Here is a 25,589-nt window from a genome sequence, read left to right as displayed (position 1 = left end):
TCTTGATACTGGGTAAATTTTGCATACTCATATGCAGAAATTGTAATGGTCTAATTTGATGATGGATGTGGAGCATCATTCGTAGTTACAACATGAGCTGATTGAGACCCAGAAGACTTCTAGTTTTTCTTTAGCAATTCCTAGCAAGTCCTTTTAGTGTGTCCTGGTTCATGGCAATAGTAACAAACTACTCCCCCTGTGGCCTGAGTCCAGCATTCCAACCACTATTATTGCCACCTCTGCTACTATTTTGAGAATGAGACCGGCCATTTGATCCACTATTTTGACTAACAAGTGCACTAGGTTGTTGTACAGGTGAGGTATGAGAACCGGTATATGTACGAAGGACCCTAGTAAAGACCTCTTTTAAAGTGGTAATCTCAGGATTAGACAGAATCTGTGACTTAGCACCATCAAATTGATGATTAAGGCCAGCTAGAAAACTCATAATAGCCATCTGTTCACGTTGAACCTGCTAAACTTTGATATCAGTACTGAATGGTAACAAGGCGTTCAATTCCTCATAAGTGCATTTGAAATTCATGAAATAGGTCTAAAGAGACTAATCATGTTGTTATGCCCGATAAAATGTCTTGCAAACATAAAAAATACGAGAAATATTTTCTTAAGCCAAATATTCCATTAGTTCTTTTACAAACTCACAGTGAGAGATATGACTGACGTACTGATTCTCAACAGAATTGTGGATTTGCAAAAAACAATTGAGCATCAATCCTTAGCCATTTAGTGCGGGTCTCATCAGTAGAAGGGTCCTTAGTCAGATGGTTGTCCTTAGAGATACTCCGTAAATACAAACGAGCAGTCTTACTCCAGTCTAAATAATTAGTTCCATTTAGTTTTTGTTCAGTGATCTTAGACAGAATGGGGATAACACTAGGCATAGCCAAGTTCTTTTGTTCAACTGCCATCATAAACACAGGAAACTAAACTTTTACCAACCAGAAAAGCCAATAAAACACACTTAAATAGAATCGACAGCAGATGCAACACACAAACGACAAGAAACCACATCTGGCCGCACCGAAATATCAACTATATAAAAAGAACAGAGAAGAAATACTTTCCTGATGGGCAAACAAACATCACAGGAATAACACTGAGGCTGCTGTGCTACTCTTCGACCTGTTGCAGACTTGAAAGCCCTCTCCCGATCGAAGTGAAGAAGAGATGGGTGAAGGTGGGTAGGCCGATCTGGGATTCTGCTTCCACTGGTAGGGGTGGTGAGATGCAGATGTCACTTGGAATGGGTGACCTAGAGATCGCAGCTACTGCTCACTTGGGCAACGTAAAGAATTCAAAGCTGCTCACTTGGGCAGCAGTGGGAAGAAAACCAGAAATTAGTTTCAGACTAGAATTTGTGTCTCCAGCTCTGATACCATGTGATAGAACAAGAATTGGAAGAAATTGATGTATTTCTATTGAGAAAGTAGTACATATATATACAGCCTTATAGATATTAAAAAGGAAGAAAATCATATAGCCTTGCAAATACAAAAAATGAAGAAAATCATACAGTCTTGTAGATACAAAAAAGGAAGAAAATCATACAGCCTTGTAGATACTAAAATATGAAAAAAATAAAAGAAAGAATAATTCCTATAATCAAGCTATTCCTAATTGGGCTAATACTATATATTTACAGCCTATAATTTCATAACAATGCATAATAAAATTTCAAGGTGATTTAATAAATCAACATTTTACGTTGCAAATTGATTGTAAATCTGCAAAAGAGATTTTGGAAAAAAAGATGTAAAAAACTTGGTTTCAAAATGGATTTTTGCCCAATGGAAAACAATTTTATCAGTTTTTTATTACAAAATTAAATATATTAAAGGTGTTGATAATGTTTTTCCTGACTTTATAACCAAATAATTTCTCCAAGGACATCTAATTAAAGATGGCAAACAACAACAGGAATTGTCTTCCAAGCCCTAATCAGGGGCAATTCAATAGAAGGACTCATTAGTCCAGCCCATTTTCTTATAGGACTAATTAATCAATCAGAGGCAATTCAATAGAAGGACTCATTAGTCCAGCCCAATTTCTTATAGGACTAATTAGTCCAATAGAACTAATTCTCCCTTAAATAGGGATCAATCTCTCCCAATTTATGAGATTGATATTAGCCAATATATGACTAACTCTTATGAGTTTATTATAACAATAAGTTGTGCGGAGGCATCAATGATTTCATCCTCCATAAATATTGATGGAGCAATAAATGTGTTCGTCTCTGAATATTTAGAGGGACATCATTTTTCTATTTGTCATCTAAATAAAGGCCAAAGATATTTATGAAGAGATCCTTATTCAGAGGGGATATGTCAGAATCCAACACTATTTTAAGGTAGAAAAACTGGTATAGCTTATTCAAAGCTAGTAATTGTTATATTCATTACTAAAGATTCATGGGGAGAACTCAATAGACATAAATTTATCACTAGGACAATTGATTGAAGACCCAGAGCATTCAACTACTAGGATTATCAAAATGCCTAGTACAAGGTATTCTTAATCCAGAATACTGTGTTCCGTCATTCTTGGTTCATTAGATTCTCAAAAGACTTTCAAGGCCCATATCTAGACAGGGTCTATCTCTGGTGGACATCTTGGGGAGTGTCCGATGATATATTTCCCCAAAAAAGAATTATTAGATAAATATATAAAATTTGGCTAAGGGAGGAGTTATCTGGAGCATGATCATGTAAGACAATTTAAGTTTTTCAAGACCTATCCGCTTCCCTAATCCTAAGGTGGAAGTATCACCTAGGTGTTTCATGGATGCCATTTGCTATAGAAAGAACTATAGAAATCAATTGGTGGGATAAATTTGATCTTATTGCCACTCTAAAGCTAGTTTAAGAATACAAATATGCTTAGTACAACTACATGCAAAGTAATACAAAATACAAGGTTGTGTACTCTACATATTTGCATTTGTATTCTTTCCAAACCGAGCCTTTGGTCATGAGACATAGTAGATGCCATCATGTCAAAAGTAGCTACCTAGTAACTATGTTGATTCATTTCAGCTAGGGGTAGTATCAATGGACTAGTTTTGGGTTGGACCTCTCCAAATCAAAATCAATTTGGATGGATTGTTGAGAAATATTGAATTGGATCACTCTAGACTTAATGATCTAAATATTTATTGGGTTGGATTGGACCTGATGCATCCATAGATAATAGGTGAGAATACAGGTGTCAATAGACTAAGTTTGGGTTGGAAACAATCTAAATTAAAACCAATTTTAACAAATTCGATAATTTAGACATTGAATTGGACCGATCCAAAATGATCCAAAGTAATCATCAGATTAGATTAGACCTCATCCAAGCTCATATTAGACCGGATTAGATTATACCAAATCCAATCCAAATAACACCCTTGCATTCAACCATGGACCTTGGGCCATTGCTTTGCTTTGTGTAGCAAGTAGCAACCATCTTCGCTATTCAGCTTGTTCTAATTGAACTAGGTTAGCTTTTTTGTTAGTTTTTATTTTGTTATTATTATTTTTTTCTCTTTTAAACTATGAAGCCAAAAATATAATCGATTCTATTGGACCTAGTTAGTCCAACTAGTAATCGATCCAATGCTGGGTTTGAAATTGTAGTATGTGTTTGGAACTATAGACGCTTATTGACTAAACATTTTGTACTTGATTTGTTTGAAAAATCGAGAAAAGTAATGATAAACCCGTTTATTAACACTTAAGCACCACATCAATAAAATAATTTATAAACACTAAAATGGTATTTCCCTAGGCGCACACATAAACTGAAGTCTACTTTTACAAGTACCTCTGAATAGGGATTCACATAATGGGAGAAATGCTGAAGTGCCGCGTAAGTGATAGTATTTATTTAATAAATGCACACGATTCCAAACACCCTATCCCAATAGGTTATAGGGGAGATTAATTTTTCGGTTTGGACCTGTCTTCGGATGTTGCAGGATCCGATCCGAATCCGGCACGATTACTACACATATTTGAACCATGAAGTACCATCATTATCATCTCACGGAGAAGGAATGCAAATAATGAACCTCCAAAAGCTGCCTATTTCTGACATGTGTAAACGTAGGGAAGATCCGAAGATGGACAAACATCAGTGACGACTGACGAGACGGCGAGCGCGAGACCCTTTTATATTATTAAAGTGTCCCGTCGGCCTTATATCATCCTTGGAGTCTCATCAGCAAAACGGTACAGCCATGATCGGATTCCTCTCTATTCTCTGCAAATCGAACAGTCTCAGGAGCCACAGTTCGAAAATATCACATTTGATCCAAAATTCGTCCTCTAAATCCATTTTCAGGTCTACCCATCTGTCTAATCCAATCAACAATAGCATTCCCTCCTCAATTCAATTCAATTTCGGCTCCCCAATCTCTTCAGCTTCTTTTTTCTTGCCTGGGTTTTCTGTAAAGGGCTTGGCCTTCACAAATTGGGCAGAAAAGGGAGATGGGCTATCCTTGTTTGGCAATTCTAGTTTGAGATGTCCATTCAAAGAAGGAGCTGGGTTTCTGCGACTTCGCAGTTCGGCTGGAGGGTCGAGAACTTTCTCTAGTGAATCCGAACGGGAGTCCATAAATTACGATGTTGTCATTGTGGGAGCTGGGCCCGCTGGGTTGTCGGCGGCGATCCGTTTGAAGCAGCTATGCCGAGAAAAGGATGTTGATTTGTCCATCTGTGTCGTCGAGAAAGGTGCTGAAGTGGGTGAGTACCTCTGCTTTATTGGATTTTGACTGATTTGGGCTCTTAATTCTATGTATTAGCTTGCAATTTCTGAAGTAAACATGGTAGCTGTTGTTAATCCCTCCTAAAATGCCCAAGCTTGTTCTTACAATAAAGAGAGTGATATTTTGTTAGATATACAATGATTACCATCTTCTAGAACTATACTACTTAGCTTATTTGGGAAGGCCAGGTGGATGCAAAAATTATCATGTTGACATAACAAAACGATCAATATTAGCTTGCAATATAATGATGGAATGGTGAAGCGTGACTCTTGTAGCTCATCCAAATAGTTGGATAGGGCTTAGAGGTCGTTTGATAAAGGCTGAAATGCTGACCTGACTGACTTATTGCTTTGTCTTTTAGTGGCTAAAGTAATTTAATAATAAAATATTTGAGGATATATAATCAACCCAACCTCAACAGCTCACAACCTCTCCTGGTCACTAAAAGACGATGCAGTTAAATTCATCCATTTAAGCTGTTATCACAGTCTCTTAATTGAATTAAGTTCAGATGATTGAGTTCATTGGAGATTGGGGACCCTCCATAGCAAAAGAGACTGAAGAGGTTGTAATCATGATTCTTAAGTGAGATATAATACCGGAAAAGGACACTTTCTGACTTCGGATATAAGGTCTTGGTCCCCAGAAACCTGGACAATCCCCAGAAACCTGGAGCTTTTGGTCTAGGTACATCCCAAGAAAAGATGAACTTGAGAGTCTCCCTTAAAAAAAGTGAAGTAGTAAATAACACTTAGATTTTATATCAGGTTAGCCCAACCATGTATACAAATGGTTTACCCGAAAAAAAAATGTATACAAACAGGAAACAATATTTTATTGCATCTTCTCTCAAGTGATCTCAAGTGAGAGTTTTAAAGTCGTCACTTTGTATACATGGGATATAAAATTGATTGCACTAGGCCCTTTTTGATCAGAAACTAAGAACAAAACTTTTATTAATATAAACATAAATTTTACAGTTTTTTTTATACAAAATTGAGAGCATAGTCATGCTATCCCCATAGTTGTCAAGGCAGCGCCTAGGCGACAAGGCACCCTTGGAGGCTCGCTTCGCCTAGTTGCCAAGCACTTTTGTATACTGTCTTATAAAATACTTTTATATTGTTATTTTTTTGAAATTATAATATAAAATAGACATTATTAAACAAAAATATTCATTTTTATTCATAAAAAAAATTCATTTTTTGTGTTTATAAACTAATTTCTTTAATTTTCTTATTTGTTAGGGTTTAATCAACACAAACATTGCTAACTGCTGTATTGATCCCTCAAAGACTTCAAAATCTGAACCAATAAGTAAGGGAGGAGCTTAAAATTTTGTCTAATCAACACATTTTTTCTTCTTCTTTTCCTATAACAAAAATAGGGTTCAACCACTATATTTTTTGAATTTCTTTTCTTTCTTCTTTTTCTTCTCATAAATATGTTGATTTTCTAGACTCAAACATGAAGTTTATAATTTTCTTATGAAAATTACAGATAGTTATTAAGGAAAGATGGTTATGGAACCTAGGGAACTACCCTAGGATATGCAGTTTTTACTTACAAAAATCCAACGCCTAGGCGACTAGGCGACAAGGTTTCCCCTTGTTGCCTAGCCTTGCCTTGGCGCCTTAAAAACTATGGCTATCCCTTCCCGAGTAGATTATTACAAATTTTCCCAAAACAATCGATTTCCATTCACCCCTTGCTTTGCTAGATTATCAGCCCAAGTATTTTCTGATCTTTTTTTTTTTGATGAGTAATAAAAGTTTTATTAAACTGCTTTAGAATTGAAACATCATACAACAACCCATGGAGATGTGCGAGCTGCAGCCTCTCCCAAAAGCTCATAAATAAACTAGTAATGAATTACATAAATCACAGCTGAGCCCAAAAACAATTCTTCCCTATTTATTCCTTGTTTGGCTAACACATCAGCTAAAGCATTTGCTGGTCTCCCCACCCACTGTATAGAAACCAACATGTTCCTTGTCAGTCAAATAAATTTCTTAATTTCATTCTTGTAGTACCATATTGTATTGTTGGGAGTTTTCTGCCAGCACACCACCACCTTGGAATCCCCTTCAATGATTAGATGCTCTACCCCCAATTGGTTTGCAAACTGCACAGTCTGCACCCCTTGTACAGCAGATAAAAGCAGTACCACCTCTCCAAACTCATTCCTTAGAGCACCCCCCATTCCAGACAGCCCAGGATTGCCCAAGCTACTTCCATCAAAGTTTAGCTATAAAGAGCCTTCAGATGGAGGACCACCTTGTAACTGTCTTATTTTTAATGGAAGAGCACCTTGCTACTTGTGCCCAGTTTCTCCAAAGGTTGTCATAGGAGAATTGCTGAAAGATTTCCAAAATCTTCAGCCACAGAATTGCCTTATTCAACACACATTCCTTCAGTTCCTGCATCCTCCTTTCTCTTGAAAAATCTACCATTCCTTTTCTCTTGCAAGGTCCAAATCAAGGCAGCACAAGTACATTTCCACATGATTCTCCCTCTTTTACTAGGCCAAAGGAAAGTAGAGTGTTCAAAGATCAAGCGGACTTCAGCTGGTAATCTTCAACTGCTCCCAGACAATGAGAGTAGCCAAACCCATAAGTTTGCAGAGAATGGACAAGATATTAGTAGATGATAACAATCCTCCCCATACCAGTTGGGAGAAATATAAATGAAAGGTCTTCGCTTTTGTAGGTTATCTAGAGTGTTTACTTTCCCATAATACACTTCCCAACAAAATGCCATAATCTTTGGTGGAACCGGTCTGCACCAAATTTCCTTTGAAGGAAAAGGCTGTGGGATAGAGGGTTGGGAAATGGACTTGAAATTAATGAATAGTTAACCTAATCAACCACAAAGTTATGTTAAAGCTTTATTTATTTGTTTGTATCTCTACTTATTTGAAATTATATAGAATTAATTTTGTTATATTCCTACTGTTGCTTAAAAATTTTTGATGGAATATGACTGGGTGGTGGATATAAAATAGAAAAAAAAAGCATGAAATAAAAGAAGGCAGTGGAGAAGTTCTTTTAAGTTTTCTACTAATTATTAGTGTGCTGGTATGGACTCATCACAAAGAAAGGGTACATCTGATCTGATAGTCAAGGTTGCATTTTTTTTCCTTTGGAAAACAAAGGCTGTAATTTCATATTCTAGCTTATCTAGCCTAACTTTTTATCTTTGCAAAATGAAGATTGTAAACTAAATGTACAATTTCATTATTTTATTACATAGTTGTACACTATATTAACTAATTTACGAGATTGCACTGATGTCTTAAATTTAGAACATATCTTTTCATATCATCTAGTCAACACCTAAGCATTGACTAGTCATTGCCTCACTGCATTGATAACACTACATCTATACCATATAAGGCGAACATTGCCTTGGTTTTGTTGCAAGTCATAAAAGTTGAATCCAAATTTCATATTATCATATATGGTTAATACTTGCACATGTGCATAGCATGTTATCACGAGGTGACAAGATTGAGTCGACCCTACCGAGGAGAGGGCTGATGGAAGAGGTTCCATGAACAATCTAGAAGCTTTCAGAAGCCCCAAGACACTTCAAGAAGAGTTCAAGGAGATTTCAAAAGCATTCCAAAAGCCTCATGAAGACCGCTTGAACTTTGTACATACTTGTACATACTTCTAGAACTATTCTAGAGCATTCATATAAGTCTAGAAGTAGGAGTCTAGAACACCCATGTTCTAGAGAAATTCTTTAAGGAGGTGGAAGTGCCTATAAAAGGGGACCCCCTCCCTCATTTGCAATCAAGCAATAAGCAACCAAACATTCAAGTGTTGTGTCCCTCTCTTGAGCAATACAAGGAGTTCCTTTGAGTTCTCTATCTCTCTTTCCTTGTGTGCATTGTGTGCATTGTGCCTTTGTTTCCTAAGGGTGTGCCTTAGTGTGAGGGACGAGATGGTAAGTTACTTGGTCTCAAAAGCCAGGAGAGTGCTCTAAGTAGGGAAGGTTGACTTGTGGAGCGACGGATTGCTGTGCAAGTGCCGCACAAGACACTAGAGGAGTCTAGGTCCGTGACAATGTGCTCTTACACTAGTGTATATGGTGAAAAGAAACACAAACAACTATTCTCTACATAGATAAAACTTATTTGCCTTGTGTCACTTGTGTCGAGTCTCTAAGAGTTATAAATACTTATAATTTTAGTAAACATTGATCATATTTTGGGAACCAATATTCTCTGCTCTTTACAAGTCATGTTTCCATGTAATTGCAGGTGCTCATATCATATCGGGGAATGTTTTTGAGCCTCGTGCACTTGATGAACTTTTTCCACTGTGGAGACAGGAGGAGGTGTGTAAATGCACACTAAACTTTTTGGTGGAAGAGATAAAGAATCAAATTTGAAAATTTCTAGATTACTTGTATATATATTTTAATTTTTTACAATAGGGGGGGGGGTACTTTGGACATTTACATATTGTCTATAGGGTTTGGCCTAATAGTTTGATTTGTCTAGATATGGTTTGTTTTTAAAATTTCAAAATTTCAAGGTTGTTGGTTAAATCGGTTAGGAGTTATTGTTTTCATATGACAGTGATAACTTTTTAGTTTCTTCTTTTTTGTGTTCTAGTAGGATTGACCGCCCTATCAAACTTGGTTGCCCTTTACAACTATCATTAAAATTCTACCTTTAAAATTTCATTGAAAAACTTCAATCCTAGACCAATTTTCCCCATTTTGAATTTTTATAGTTTTTTGACAAAATTTCAATTGTAGATAAGCTTTGAGAGACCATAAGATAACCAATCTGTAGCTTCAGTCCTAAAATCACCCCTAAACCCTATTTTATCTTGTTGTGGTGTATCCTCTCATATATGTATGTATGATATTTTAGTGCAATGATATTTTGGTAAGAAGGTTAGAGTGCTTTGGAGTGTCATCCCTTTCATGGTCTGTTGGGGGATATTGGAGAGAAGTAATAGGTATATCTTTTAAGACAAAAAATTGTCTAGAAGAAGATTTGTTGATGATATTTTTTTTCCATTATTTTGGACTGGTTTTTAATTTTTTAATTCATCCAGGATTTCAGGATGTGAACAGAGGCTCTTGGTTCAAGTTTGTGGTCAACTTTGTGTTTAGTAAATAGTAAATAGTTAATGAGAATGAATGAATTGATTTGTGTTTATTGGTTGGATTCTGTTATTTGATTGGGGAATAGGGTGTATGATCTATCTTTTATAGTGAAATCTCTTTACCAATTTGATATTATCTATTCTTCCTTTAGGCTATATTTGGTTTGAAGGAAAATGTTGGGAATGAAAGGGAAATGTATGGAAACCTTTACAGACCTTGTATAGGTTTCCCTTCCTTTCCCTACTTTTTCCTTCAAACCAAACACATCCTTATGATAAAAAACTGGCTAGGGGATTTCTTTGCTGTAATACCATGGTAGCTCTTTGTGCATGTGTGCTATGGTACGTCAAAGGCAGAGAGGTTGTTCCAATCATATGTGCACTTCCTTTTGTTTTCTTTCTCCCCCTTAGTTGCTAGGTGCAAAATTTAAGCAAAGATGGTAACATTTATGCCTCTTTCAGAATAACTCAAGCCATGGTTATATCCTTGAAGTAAATTTGTCAAAGAACTTATAGGATAGTCTGTTTGAGCAATTTGAAGCAGTGGTCTGGTCTCCTCCACCTCGTGGCTGGTTCAAATTGAACTCTGATGGGAGCAGTGTGGGAAATCCAGGCCCTGAAGGTATTGGAGGAGCTATCAGGGATGATGAAGGCAACATTTGTGCCTTATTTTCAGGTCCAGCTGGGCATAGTGAAGTGGCATATACAGAATCCTTAGCTGCTGTATTTGGGCTTGAGAAGGCTAAGGAATTGGGCCTGGAACGTCTAATTATTGAAGGTGATTCCAAAACAGTTGTGGACTGGTTAAGAAAAGGGGAAGGAGTCTCTTGGCACCTAAGGAATGGCCTTAGGAGATTCAAAAGGCTCTCCAGGGATATGCTGTTTCAAATTAATTGGGTTAGAAAATTGGCGAACAGTTTGGCTTAACAAGGGGTACAAAGACGGTCTATGTTTTGGGTCTTTATGTAATATTTGGGGGTTTGGGCATTTGGTGTCCTCTTTGTTTCCTTCACAACTTCTTGTTGTACTGCTTTATTTAATTTTAATGAAATCGATTTTCTGAGTTATTGATGAAAAATAAAACAATGAGTAATTTAGGTAAAGCACTCTATTTATTCGTTCCATGTAGAAGATCTTCTGAGAAAAATTAAATATATTTGGTCTTTTCTTTTTCTATTTTTTCTGTTTAGAGCCATTGAGTTTGACCTCCTCATGGGCTACAACTCTAATACATTTCACTGAACCTAGCCACCCAAACAATTTTATTGTTTATTAATAGCCTGGAAGATAAGGTAGAACTTTCTAGAAAAAAGGTGTATTGATCAGATGGTTAGATTATTCAATGAAGCTGATTTTCTGTCAAAGATGTCTTCTAAATGGAGCCTTATCAGGTGGTTCTCATTGATCAAATTCAGAATATGCATCGACTTGGTAATGGAATATTAATTAAAACAGTATGATTATCCTAGAAATGTTTATTTAATTTGCAGTAACCTTCACTTTTTTCTCTCATTGGGTTCTTACATATGTTTTAATATTATTTGCAGTCTCCAGTCTGTGTTCCTGTTTCTTCTGACAAATTTTGGCTACTGACAAAGGAGCATGCATTTTCACTTCCAAGTCCTTTTGGTAACAGAGGAAATTATGTAATAAGGTAGTTCCTTTATTTGATTACAATAGGAGTAAGGTAGTCTAGTAGAAGAATGTCTTTACTATTCAGGTGTTTGGAACTGATTTGCCTACCCAAAAATCCTTAAGCCATTCACTGACTTTTTCTCATTTTTTTGATAGTAAAGTAATTATTCAACTTTCATGGCTTATCTGTTAGACATGCTCCAGTTTGTCTGCAATGTTGTAACATCAATTGGATCTGTCAGTCACAGCCAAGACTCATTATATTTTGATACTAATATCAGTGGGGAAGTTGTTGAATGTGGTAACTCCAGTATGTTTCAAACTTTTATGATTCATCTTAATTATTCAGAAAATTTGAAAGTCATTTGGTTGTATTTGAAAAGAAAATTTACACTGGATTTGGTGCATCTTCGCTATTTCATTGTGAAAGAGGTTGGTTCTCTAATTTATGCATATGTGTCAAAACACAATTTGTTGCAATATAGGGTGGCAGGCTGAAGATTTTAACCCATGCTCCAAATAGTTGTAACCTTCTCTTGTCATGAGAAATTTTGGTAATATCTTCTATTTTAAGAAGATGCTCTAACAAATTCAATATTTATTATACTATATCATTCCTCTCCCTTGCTTTGAGATAATATCACTTTTGGTCATGTTTTGTTTATCTACTTATGTTGGCTTTATCTGCCATTTTTTTTTCATTTTTTTCATACCTTTAAGGAACCATTTCCTCTTTATAAAGCTTACAAATAACAATCCTAGGCCCTGTGATGAAGTTTGGGCCAGTTAGTACGTTGGATGGGAACGAAAGCAGAAGAATTGGGAGTTGAAATATACCCAGGCTTTGCAGCTAGTGAGGTACTCTCCTCTGTTGACTTGGTACATAGCAGAGCATATGTTATTGAGGATTGATTATATATGAGTTTGGTATTGGCAGATCTTGTATGATGCAAATCACAAGGTTGTGGGAATTGGAACTAATGATATGGGCATTTCTAAAGATGGTTCAAAAAGGGAAAATTTTCAGCGTGGTGTTGAACTAAAAGGCAAGCATTCTTGATTTATTTCCAGACAATCTGTGATCCTAGATGGATGAAATGGCCTCATTTATACATCCAGAATCCTAGATAAAATGAAATAACTATATTTGTTAGTTATCCTTGTCTTATGATGGACACAGAGGGGGTGGAACTCTTTCTAAGGTTTTCTAAAATTAATAATTGTTTCAGTTGTATGTCTGCATAACCATACAATTTGCATGTGTATAAACTTTCAGAGGAATGCAATAGCACCAACGATCATTGGCAATCCAATCACTTGATCTCTAGCACAAGAGATTTCCTAAATTGGCATGCTAAATGAATGGTGCTACCACCATGTGGCTGAGTCATGGTATTACTTTTCTGGTAGTTGGCATCCATACTGTCTAGTGATTCTAGTCCATGGATATTTTACGTTTTCTCTCACACAAAGCTTTTGAGCACATATTCATACCTGTAATATAATTCTGGCATTTTTTTTCCCTTATGGTGTGCCTTGTAACCAGCTTACCTAGTTATGTACTCATGGTCATCAATCTGTTCTTTATGCTCCTTGTCATTAGCAAATATTTTCTGTCAATTTTTGTAGATATTCTTTTGTCTAGTCGATGAGATTCTACACCTGAAAGGATTTTCTTATTTAAGCTTTAGTTTTTGCCTTTGAGAGTGAGAACTTGCCTTATTGCATGCATTAATGTGCTTATGTGCATTTTCACATTCTGCATATTGTTTTCTACCTTCCTCAATCAATTAAGAATGTAATTACTTTCTTTCAGAACGTAAGTTTTGAATTTAAAATTGTTTACATATCCTGAATTTAAAATTGGCAATACAACTCTTTTAGCAAATGTCTAATCTCAAGGTGAACTTGGATAAGAGTAGTATGGTGGGTGTGAATTTGAAGGAGAGGGAGCTAAGTGAATATGCAGGTGTGTTAGGTTGTGCAACCCCGGATTGGCCTATGATTTACTTGGGCCTCCCCTTGGGGGATAACCTTAAGAAGGTAAGCTTTTGGAACCCGATGGTGGAAAGATTTGAAAAAAGGCTTGCTTCTTGGAGGAAAAGTTATCTTTCCTTGCGGGAGGGGGGGGGAGAGTCATTTTGATTAGGTCAACCCTAGTTAACCTACATGTTTACTTCCTATCAATGTTTAAGATCCCCACAAAGGTTTCTAACATTTTGGAAAAATTAATGAAGGATTTCTTGTGGGAGCCTGGAAAGGAAAAGCGGGACCATAGGGTGGGATGGGAGGTGGTAACTAGATGTAAAAAGCTAGGAGGTCTTGGGATTGGGAATATTAGGAAAAGGAACATGGAATTGTTGGGGAAATGGTTATGGAGGTTTCCATTGGAAAGAGACAAATTGTGGACAAAGATTGTGGCTAGCATATATGGGCTGGAAGACAATGGTTGGGAACCTGGAATTTTGGTAAGGGCTACAACAACCTCTCCTTGGAAAGCCATTTATAAGTTGCTTCCGGTTTTCTCCCCTTGGATCAGGTATGGTCTTAACTCCGGTAATAGAATAAAATATTGGGAACAACATTGGGTTGGGTGCTCACCTTTAATGGACCAATTTCCCTCTTTGTATGCCCTATAAGATTTGAAAAATGCACCCATATCATCCTTCTTAAGCCCTTCAGACTCTCCTTCTGGTTTTGGGTGGAACCTAGGTTTGAGAAGGGCAACTAGGGATATAGACTTGGGCCACATCATGTCTTTGTTAGCCATCCTTTTTTTTTATGAATGTCTTTGTTAGCCATCATTGAAAGTGTTTTCTTGGAACCTAATAAGGAGGACACCAAATTTTGGATTCCTTCCTCATCAGGTATTTTCTCTTGTGCTTCGTTTTTTGAGACATTAACTCAGCCTTCCGATCCTATTGGGTTGTCCTTCCCAGTTAAAGAAATTTGGAGTAAGCCCATTCCTCCTTGGGTTGGTAGTTTTTGTTGGGAAACTTTCTTGGAAAGAATTAACACAAATGACCTACTTCAGAAAAAGAGACCCAATTATTGTTTACTTCCTAATAGGTGTATCTGTAAAGCTGATGGGGGAACTAGTTACCACCTTATGGTTACTTGTTCGGTTGCTAAAACAATATGGGAGTGGGTTTTTTGCCTCTTTGGGTGTATTTGGATTCCCCATGGGAGCATCAAAAGCTTGTTCTCTTCTTCTTTTTCAGATGGTTTTTTAGATGGTCGAAGAAGAGAGGGAAGATTATGTGGAGAAGCATTAGGGCAACAGTGTGTTAGTCCCTATGGGAAGAAAGAAACTCACGAATATTTTTAGACAAGGAAAGACCCCTAGAAAACTTATTAGATCTAATACTTTTAAGGGTAGCCCACTGGCTGAAAATTATGGAGCTGTTCTCAGGTTATTCTGTGGCTGATTCGGTAAGAAATTGGAAAGAGATATCTTCCTCTGCCCTATGTAAGAGGACTCATAGTCCTTCTTGGTCCCCTCCTCCCTCGGGGTTCATAAAACTGAATTTCGATGGTTGCTGCTTAAGGAACCCATGGCCTTTTGGGATTGGGGGAGTGTTCAGGAATGATGATGGGATTATCATTGCCATGTTCTCAAGCCCAATTGGAGAAGGAGACTCTCTTAGGGCTGAGATTCTTGCAGCCCTGGAAGGTATCCAAAGAGCAAGGGAGTTGAACATCAGATGTTTGGCCCTTGAAGGTGACTCGGAGGTGGTGATTACGTGGCTAAAAGAAGAAGACAATGGTTTGTGGAGTTATAACAATGAGAAGAAAAAATTCAAATGGCTGAGTAGGGATATTGTGTTGCATTACAGCTGGGTGAAGAGGACTGCTAATTCATTTGCTGACGGGTTAGCCAAGCAATGGGTGAATAGGGAATCTTTATTTTGAGTTAACTTTTGACTTTTTCCCTTTGTACTCTGTGGGTGGGGAGTTAAGACATTTTTCCTCCCCCTTTTGTACTTAAAGTTTCATATCATTAATAAAGTTTCTTGTTATTGATAAAAAAAAAGAAAGGGTATCTTGGGTTGTATTGTACATAATATATACAATAATCCAGAATGGAGAGAACTTTTTAGGCCTACTTTCTTCTCTCCAACACTTCTAAAACTCCTTGGTTGATCCAAGATGGAAGGAATGCTCAGAAATCGTGAAGGAGCTACAGTTCTAGAATCCTTGGACCTTGCTCACCTGGTTACAATGGTTCTATAATAGTGGTGGGTGATTTGCAAGTGGTGATAGGGTGAACAGAAGAGGGAGGGGATGGATCTTGGAGCTTATGGCACAATATTTGAGGGGCAAGATACTTGGCACATGACTAAGGTGCAGTTTCAGATGGGACTCCCAGGTTTTCCAATTGAATGGCAGATATACTAGCTAGGGAAGAGGTAAATGGAAAACCATTGTAGTTTGTACATAAGCAGTAGGACAGTGAATAAGTTCTTATCTTGGGTGTAAGGGAGGTGACTGATCGAGGGCTCAACTTATACTGTTAAGAAGCATAGTGTACATACTGTATTTTAATAAAATGCTGATAGTTCATCATCATCTAAGCCATGTCTATGGGTCAGATACATGAATTCTGTTTCACCATTCTGTTCTGTTTAGTGCCATATCCATCATTAAATTATGGGTTCTAAAAAATACTGATAGTTACTGATCAGAAAAAAAACCGGAGCAGAGATAAACCTAGGAAAAATTGCTACGATTGGTTCTAGTAAAATCTAATGTTTGAACTTTATTTGCTCACACAAAGGAATTTGATGGATTTGCATGTTGGGAAGTTGGGGTTGTCAAGTGCCAGGTTTTAGGTAGGTTCTTCTCTAAATGGGCTCCATTAATTAGGTATTTGCATTTTATATCAAATGCATCGACTCACATTTATGTTGACAATAGTGTTTACTAGATTATCTTAAGTTGACTGGTTCCTATGTTCTTAAGTATATATACACATGAAATGATATACACCCTGATGTATAAGTCTAGTTGACTTCTGAAACACTTTGAATGTACAAGTCTAGTTGTAATTTTTTGTTTCTGCTCTGCATCTGCTTTGTAAGAGTTGGGATGACTTCTTGCCACCAAACCATTGTATTTTCTGCTTGGTTGAATGGAATTTTTTCTTTATTAATATTAAAAAAAAAAATGATATACACCCTGGTGTAGCATTGCCTTCTCCGATATCATCACTGCAGAAAAAAAAAAATTATTCACCTTATGTTTGCTGATGATATCATTACTTGTTGCCAAAACAGAGGTGAAGAAGATCTAGTCAATTTGTTGGCTTTAATTAGATGCTTTGAGAAAGTGTCAAATTTGTAGATCAATCTTGAAAAAAGTTACTTGGTAGGTCTGAGGTTGGGGAGTAGGTTGGTGGATAGATATGCATAGATTTTAGGTTCCTCCGTGTTATAGAGCAAGTCAAACAGAAATAGGCTGTATGGGTGTGTCTAGAATGATCCAGAAAGAGATCTTTATATATTAAAGATAGTAAATGGACAATTCTGTCCTTACTCCTTAGAAAGAGAGTGATACAAGTACAAGTACAAAGATGATTCAGTGTATATGGAGTATGATACAACAGTACTCCTTAGGTAGAAAAGAAACTGAAAAGTACATAAGTAAAACTGACCACAAGTTGTTTGTATAGTGTAGCATCACATAATAACTCATATCATCTTTGGACAACTTAAGACTAAGCTCCATGGGAATGTCAACTTGTTCGAGTCAGAAAGATGAGCCATGCTGACAAGATCTAAAGGTTGCAACTTGCAAGGGCGATTCAGTGTATCTGGTTTGTTTTCTGTAAAATCCTTTTACCCCAAGGTTGCAAGGATGGATGAGATTTCTTTCCCAGTTGATTTGGTTTTGCATTCTCCAGTGCCTTCAAAAGTCTCTTTTCTGGTGTGGAGAGTTCTTAATTCTTGTTTAATGAAGGAAACTTGAGAAGAAGAAGAATGGTATTTAATGGTGAGACTTGTGTTTTGTGCAATGGTGCAATGGTGAGACTTGTGTTTAGTCTGTCTACCTTTGAATGGCACACAAAGAGAGGGAGAATTATGTGGAAGTGCATAAGAGCAGCTTTGTTGTGGACTGTCTGGGAAGAAAGGAATACCAGATTTTTTTGTGACAAAGAAAGGAGTTTTTGGAAGTTAAAGAATGTATTCTGACAAGGGTACAATTAAGTGGCTGAAAACGCTAAATCTCTTTGATGCATACCCTTTCGATGACCTATGGAGAAGCTGGTTAGCAGTGGCTAATACTTCTACCAGAAAGGACAGATATGTGGTTGAATGGATGCCACCTGGGGAGGAGTTTATTAAGCTGAATTTTGATGGAAGTAGCCGAGGTAACCCTGGACCTTTAGGCATAAGAGGAGTGCTGAGAAATAAAGACAGTAGCTTTATATCTTTGTATTCAGGTCCTGCGGGTGTGGAGACTCTTTAAGGGCTGAATTACTTGCTTCTGTACAAGGAATCCAGCTCGCAAACCAGCTAGGAATAGAGCATCTGATTATTGAAGGGGACTCTCAGGTGATAGTGGGTTGGTTGAAGGATCCAGACTCTGTGATCTGGGGCTTTAGAGATTTTCTCAAAAAGGTGAAATGGCTAACAAGGAATATGACAATCAGAGTTCAGTGGGTATGCAGATCGGCAAACTCAATGGCTGATTCACTTGCAAAACATGGGGCTCTTTGGGCTACTTTGTTTTGGGCTTCTGTGTAATTTCTTTTGTACTTGTAATTCTGTAACTAGTCTTAAAGGAAAGATTGCACACTTCATGCCTTTTCCATGGATTGCCTGTAAATCTTATTTGCCGGATTAATAAAATCTTACTCATTTATCACCCAAAAAAAATGGAGAGCTCTAATCACATTTTCACCCAGTACAAACTTGCTGAAACCCTCTGGTAGTGGGTGAAAGATGTTTTTGAGAACTCAATGCCACCTTTAGTTGGGTAAGGAGAACTGCAAATGGAATGGCTAATGTAGGGAATTAGTAGACCTCAGTTGTTCTGGGCAAAAGTTTAAGTTTTGATGCCTATTGGGTCTTGTTTGCACCAACCTGTTGTACTCTCCTTAATTTTCTTAATGATTAATAAAATTCCTTGCTGACCAAAAAAAAAGATATTCTTGAGGTGGCCGGATGCAACCTAGACTCTTCTGCTCCTGCATCAGGCCCCCTCCACCCAAAAGCTCCATTGGCATAGATTTATTCTCTTAATAATGATTAAGTTTACAATTGTACAAGATTGATGTCTCTATACTGAACTCAAATGGGTGAGTATGCAGGGCGTGTAACACTTCTTGCTGAAGGATGCCGAGGCTCTTTATCAGAGGTTTGCTCAAAAGTCTAGTAGATTTAATAATATATTCAAACATTAATTCTCCTATGTGGTACTGCTGGTTTATTTTTATTATTTTTTTGCAAACCTCTTTTACTAAGTTGGACCTTTCTGTTGTACATATACAGAAAATAATAAGAGATTACAAACTGAGAGAAAAAGGGAATGCACAACATCAGACATATGCTTTAGGCATTAAAGAGGTAATTTATAGTCATTTGCTAATTTTGTTTCTTGAGATCTGTGTTTGTTGTATGTTTTCTCGATCTCATTCTTTTCTCTTAATTTGATTACTCATTCTTAATGATGTTTCCTCCTAAAGGAGGCCTTTATGACTTATATGCCTTTCCATTCCTGTCTTGTCCAGACTTTTTAATCTTGTTCACTACTATTACTAAATTTTCTTTCGTTCCTGGTAATAGTTGTTTCCTTCTCATAGGACCAATGCAGTGGGCCCATGATGAGATTCTTTGACATAATAAAAAATTTACACAATTTTTTCTGAGTGGTCATTGTTTTGGGTTTGATTTTTTTTTTCATGATTTTCCACAGTTATTGGTTTTACTGAGTCTCACCAAATGCTAACTAGTTTTCCAGAAAGAAAATTTATAGCTCATGCCTACTAAACTTTGGCATATTGAATGAAGAAAAATGCCTAACTTGTGGCATATCCAGGTATGGGAAATTGATGAAGGCAAGCATAAACCTGGTTTTGTGCTTCATACAGTGGGATGGCCATTAGACAGTAAGACATATGGGGGTTCCTTTCTGTACCACATGAAAGATAGACAGGTAAGTATGATTTTGTTTTTCTTTCTATTTCTTTCTTGTTATCAGAAAACCAATTACCATGAATTATTTGTTGACATTGCATCTCCATCTTGTAAGCCATTATTTGGTTACATTTCTCTTTGGTTTTAATTTCAGCATTTTAGACATTTTCTTTTACTATATTTTTTTCTTACTATTGTTCTTTTTGTTTTCCAAGTTCCCTTCTTGTCCTTCAAGCATTTGTAATTTTGATTTTGATTATTAATCTATACAGGACAGCTAGACAAGAAGAATCATTTTTTTTTTAATGGATAACAGAGAAAATTTTATTAAAGAAGAAAAACAGTCCAAACGAATGAGAGGACTGATTTAAAAAGTGTGAAAAAAGGTTAGATATCAGCAGCAAAGAGAGAAGAAGAAGTCGGCTGCAATAGGGTTTTGGGAGATGAGTTATTCGAACATCTCTCCCTTTCCTAATCTTTTCATTAAAAATAAATTACAAAGTTTTTGTATTTACAAGGAGGCCCTTAATTGGGCGATTAACTTAATTAAGCATAAAACATAAAGAAACATAAAGGCCCATTAACAAAAAGGAATAGAAACATAAAGAAATAAGAGCAGCCTATGGTCCATTCGACCCTTCTCTCTACACTTCCCCTCAAGCTGAGCATAGATGTCAATCATGCCTAGTTTGCCAATGTTATGTTGTAGTTTGGCCTTCGAGATTCCCTTGGTAAGAATGTTAGCTAACTGTTCTTTAGATGTAATGAATGGTAGACAAACTTCTCCAAAAGCCACTCTTTCTCTGGTACTGTCAACTTCAATATGTTTAGTCCTATCATGTTGCACCGGATTGTGGGCAATGTTGATGGCGGCCTGATTATCACAATATAGCATCAATGGCTTATCATACTCAACACCTAGTTCCTCCATCAGGGATCAAAGCCAAAGTAACTCAGAAACTCCATGAGCCATAGCCCTATACTCGGCCTCAGGTGAAGATCTAGCAACAACAAATTGTTTCTTGCTTCTCCAAGAAACAATATTAATTGCCACCATGCTATAGTATCCCGAAGTTGACCTCTTATCATCAATGTTTTTTGTCCAGTCAACATTTGTGTAAGCCTCTAGTTTCATATGACCATGCTTAGTAAAAAGAATGCCCTTCCCAGGCGTACTCTTCAAATAACATAAAATATGTTCTGTTGCTTCCATATGAGTGTCCTTGGGAGCATGCATGAAATGGCTAATGCAGCTAATAGCATATGCAATGTCGGGTCGAGTCATACAAAGATATAACAGTTTCCCTAGTAACCTTTGAAACACTCTCTTATCTTTCAATAGTTTTCCATCAGAGGCAGAAAGTTTGTGACTCATATCAATAGGAGTAGCCACTCTTCTTGCACCCATTTTGCCTGTTTCAGTGAGCAAGTCTAGAACATACTTGCTTTGAGAGATAAAGATTCCATCCTTAGACTAAACCACTTCAATGCCAAGGAAATATCTGAACTCTCCTAGATCTTTGATCTCAAACTCTATATTAAGGAAAGATTTGAGATCATCAATCCCTGTCACATTAGTGCCAGTCACTACAATATCATCAACATAAACTATGAAATATACCACCAATGAACCTCTCATTTCACAAAGAGGGTATGATCAAACCGAGCCTATACGAAACCAAAGTTAACAAGAGCAGCCCTAAACCTTTCAAACCACGCCCTAGGCGACTATTTGAGTCCATTGAGAGGCTTCTTCAACTTGCACACTTTTTCCTCCATGTCTGTGCCATACATCCCTGGTGGGAGAGATATATAAACTTCCTCATGTAATTCTCCATTCAAGAATGCATTTTTCACAGCCAACTGATAAACAGGCCAATCTAAATGAGCTACCAAAGTTAGTAGAACCTGCACAGATGTCATCTTTGTAACAAGAGCAAAAGTCTCTAGATAGTAAATTCCATAAGTTTGCGTATAGCCTTTTGCAACTAATCGAGATTTGTACCTCTCAATGGAGCCATCAACATGATATTTAATGGTATACACCCACTTACAACCCATTGGCTCATTCCCTTCAGACAAATCGACCACTTCCCATGTGTCATTCTTGTGTAGAGCATCTATTTCAGATCTCATAGCATCCCTCCATCCTGGAATAGTAAGAGCTTCTGATACAGACTTGGGTATAGGGTTAGAAGCAACAGAAGAAAGAAAGGCATAATATGAAAGAGAAAGAAGGCCATAGGAAAGATGTTTGGAAATGCAATGTACAGTACACTTCCGTTTACCTTTCCTAATAGCAATAAGGACACCAAGATCTGGGAAGGAAGGCTACAAAGGGATGGTATCAGTACCTGTTTTCTCTTCAGTAATTGGAAGTGCAGGAGGCTCATGTGATGTGGAGGAAACAATCTGCTCACTCCTGGTCCTTTGCCGCTGGTACCACCTAGGATTAAAAGGAGGACGAGGAGGTAATGGAGGAGGAACATGAATATTAGAAGGAGCAGGAGGTGATTGTACCCCCCTTGACTCATCAGGAATAGAAGGAAACTCAAGAGGGACAGGAAGGGGGAGTGCAAACAACTGTGACAAATACTCTCCCTGTGAACTATGCTTCCCCCGAGATGAATCATTGAAAGGAGTGAACTCATCAAAGGTAACATCCATTGAAACACAATGAGTCCCAGTGCTAGGATCAAAACAACAATAACCCTTCTGTGTAGAGCCATAACCAAGGAAGATGCAATTATGGGCCTTTGGTTCAAATTTATGTCTCTAGGTACTAGAAATGTATACATAACAAGTGCAGCCAAAGACACGAAGAGGAATAGAAAAAAGGTCCTTATCTGGATAAAGGAGGTTAAGAGGGGACTTAAAGCCCAATACTCTGGATGACATGCAGTTGATTAGATAGGTTGTAGGGAGAACAACATCCCCCCAAAATCTTGTAGGGACATGTGAGGCAAACAAAATGCTTCTTACAACTTCAACTATGTGATGGTTCTTCCTCTCAGCTACTCCATTTTGTTTTGGAGTACTAACACAAGAACTCTGGTGAATGACCCCAGAATCAGTGAGATAAGAGGTTAGGTTTTTCTCAAAGTATTCTTTTGCATTATCGGATCTGAATATTTTGATTCTTGTATCAAATTGGGTAAGAACAAATTCATGGAACTGCCTCACAAGCTTGGGAACTTCATCTCGAGATCTCATAAAAAATAACCAAGTATATTGAGAGAAATCGTCAATGAACAAGACAAAGTATATATAACCTCCCATAGAGGGTAAGTGGTATGGCCCCCACACATCAGAGTGTACAATATGAAAAGGAAAGGATGATCTTTTATTACTCAAAGGATAACTGTTTCTACAATGTTTTGATAACTCACATGACTCACAATGAAGGCTAAACAAGTTAATTCCCTTAAACAATTTTGGGAATAAATGACTCAAAGCAGAAAAAGGTAAATGACCCAAACGAAAATGACATAGCACGACATGACTAAAAGACTCTAAAGAAGTAGATCCAAAAGCAGCTTTTCTAGGTTGTCCTTGGCTTTGTCCAGGAGTATCCAGCAAGTATATTCCATTCGCCTCATGGTCACTCCCAATCACTTTCTGAGACTTCAAGTCTTGAAAAACACAATAAGAAGAGAAGAATGTTACACTGCAATTTAAGGATTTAGTTAGGCCACTCACAGACAATAAATTTGTATTCAGTCTAGGGACATGAAGGACAGAAGAAAGAGAGTTTGTAACCTTGATGGTTCCCTTGCTAGAGATAGGAGCAAGTGAGCCATCAACTAGGGTATCTTATCACGGCCAAGAAGCAAATCATAAGAAATAAATAGAGTGAAAAGGCTGGTCATATGATTAGGAGCACTAGAATCAATAATCCAAGGGATCCTATGATTACCTGAGATAGTTTCATGACTGGTTGTAGCATGTATACCTGAATATGCAAATGCAGAAGTAGTTGGATTTTCTAGAGAGTTGGAGGAGGAGGCTGCACTCTCAAGGTGACTAATCATCCTCCCATACTTCTCATACTCTGCCTTCATAAATGCTAACTGCTCACTAGCAATCCTTTCATCTGTGAAACACCTATTATTATCTGAGATTGTGGCTGTGTTGGCACTTCCTGACTTCCCATTATCAACCTTTTTTTGAAAACAAGGTGGAAGGAGTTCTGGATGCAGTTTTCAACATTTATCTTTTGTATATTTGGGTTTCTTGCAGTAGTCACATATAACCTCCTTCTTCCCTGAATCACCTAAACTACCTATAGTCACCTTAGATTTCAGCCCCATATTAGCAAAATGGTCACTTGGGATAGTTCCTTGAACCTAGACCAGCCTCCTTCTCTCTTCACTACTCACCATGGCATTGGCCTAAGACAAAGATACATTATCCTTAGCTAGGATATTCTGTCTGGTAATGTCAAACTCTAGATTCAATCCTGTCAAGAATTCAAAAACCCTATTCCTCTCAATTAATTTCCTATATGTCTTAGAATTGTGCTTTCCCAAACAACAGTTTCCATTAGATCTATCTCTTGCCATAAGGATTTCAGCATTGAGAAGTATACTACCAAAGGTCTCTCCCCCTGCCTTAGATTATTCACATCACTCCTTATCATATATGCCCTGGCCACATTCAATTTTTGTGAATAAGTTTCAGCAATATTATCCCATATTTCCTTGGCTGAATTCATCCATAAATAATGCTGACTAATTTGTTGTTGTATCGAATTCACTAACCATCCAATAACAGTATAATTCTCTTGTAGCCATTTCTCATAAGATGGGTCATCTTCTGGTGGTGCTTTCTTGCTCCTGGAGATATACCCCCACTTGCCTTTAATACAAACATGTATTTTTACTGATTGTGACCATGCTAGATAGTTAGTTCCATTGAGCTTGACTACGGTCATAGCCAATAATGAGTCTACAGGTGCTCCCAGAACCTGTCCGAATTCTAAGCCACACTTATTTTCAACTCCAGAAACATCCATCTTCCTCAAACAACTCCAAAAGAACTTCAACCAACTTCAAATGATAAACAAGGAAGACAGGAAAAAGCAGACACCAAGTACCAACCTCTATGAAGTCGTATCTGCCAGCTATGTCTCACCCAGAACCCAGGAGAAATAGGAAAACAGCAGCCGCTCCTGGTAGGCTTCACAGAACAGCACAAGACAGATTGATCTTCAAGATAAAGAAAAAGAACCCCTTTGGTCACTGAGTGCCAAGGTGAAGCTCCCTATGGGGCCCACAATCAGAATTCTCTAGTTGATTAGGGTTTTGGGTAAAAAACTCCAAGGACTGTCAGAATAATGACCAAGACAGCATCATTTTCTTCAAAAAACCACTAACAATTGGGCTGGAATATTTTCTTCAATGACTCATTCGATTCAGTTCTCCATACACACTTTGTATGGGAAAAAAGGAGAAAAAAGGGAGAAGAAAGGATCCCGCTCTGATACCAAGAAGAAAAACAGTCCAAATGAATGAGATGACTGATTTAATAAGTGTGAAAAAAGGTCGATATCAGCAGCAAAGAGAGAAGAAGAAGAAGAAGAAGAAGAAGAAGAAAAAGTCGGCTGCAATAGGGTTTTGGGAGATGAGTTGTTCGAACATCTCTCCCTTCCCTAATCTTTTAGTTAAAAATAATTTACAAAGTTTTTGTATTTACAAGGAGGCCCTTAATTGGGGCAATTAACTTAATTAAACATAAAATATGAAGAAACATAAAGGCCCATTAACAAAAAGGAATAGAAACATAAAGAAATAAGAGCAGCCTATGTGCCATTCGGCCCATTCTCTCTACAATTAATTATGATATTATGAAGAAAGAACAAGCATTTGCAACCAGTTCTAAACACCCCAAAAGCACGTCTGCAACACTGCCTGGGCC

At 37.3% G+C, this 25,589-nt stretch overlaps 1 protein-coding gene and 1 pseudogene across 1 annotated transcript in view; one reads left to right on the top strand and one right to left on the bottom strand.

Annotated features, from left to right (window-relative positions):
* Positions 1-187: 187 nt before the first annotated feature.
* Positions 188-929, bottom strand: LOC148845991 (uncharacterized; annotated as a pseudogene).
* A 3,112-nt stretch (positions 930-4,041) lies between these two features.
* The window catches only part of ETFQO (electron-transfer flavoprotein:ubiquinone oxidoreductase), a 56,570-nt gene continuing 35,022 nt past the window's right edge, over positions 4,042-25,589 (top strand). The window contains exons 1-8 of the mRNA XM_088954907.1: positions 4,042-4,748; positions 9,042-9,118; positions 11,448-11,554; positions 12,312-12,393; positions 12,473-12,581; positions 18,848-18,894; positions 19,029-19,103; positions 19,576-19,692. Of these exons, the coding sequence (XP_088811033.1) occupies positions 4,244-4,748; positions 9,042-9,118; positions 11,448-11,554; positions 12,312-12,393; positions 12,473-12,581; positions 18,848-18,894; positions 19,029-19,103; positions 19,576-19,692 (1,119 nt within the window). The 5' untranslated portion in view covers positions 4,042-4,243. The remainder of the gene's footprint in view (positions 4,749-9,041; positions 9,119-11,447; positions 11,555-12,311; positions 12,394-12,472; positions 12,582-18,847; positions 18,895-19,028; positions 19,104-19,575; positions 19,693-25,589) is intronic.

Source organism: Nelumbo lutea, chromosome 7 (assembly GCF_056320005.1).
Source record: "Nelumbo lutea isolate HS-2025 chromosome 7, American lotus-T2T, whole genome shotgun sequence".
Lineage (NCBI taxonomy): Eukaryota > Viridiplantae > Streptophyta > Magnoliopsida > Proteales > Nelumbonaceae > Nelumbo > Nelumbo lutea.
The sequence above is the reverse complement of the archived record's forward strand: the minus strand, read 5'-3'. Positions and strand labels throughout refer to the sequence as shown.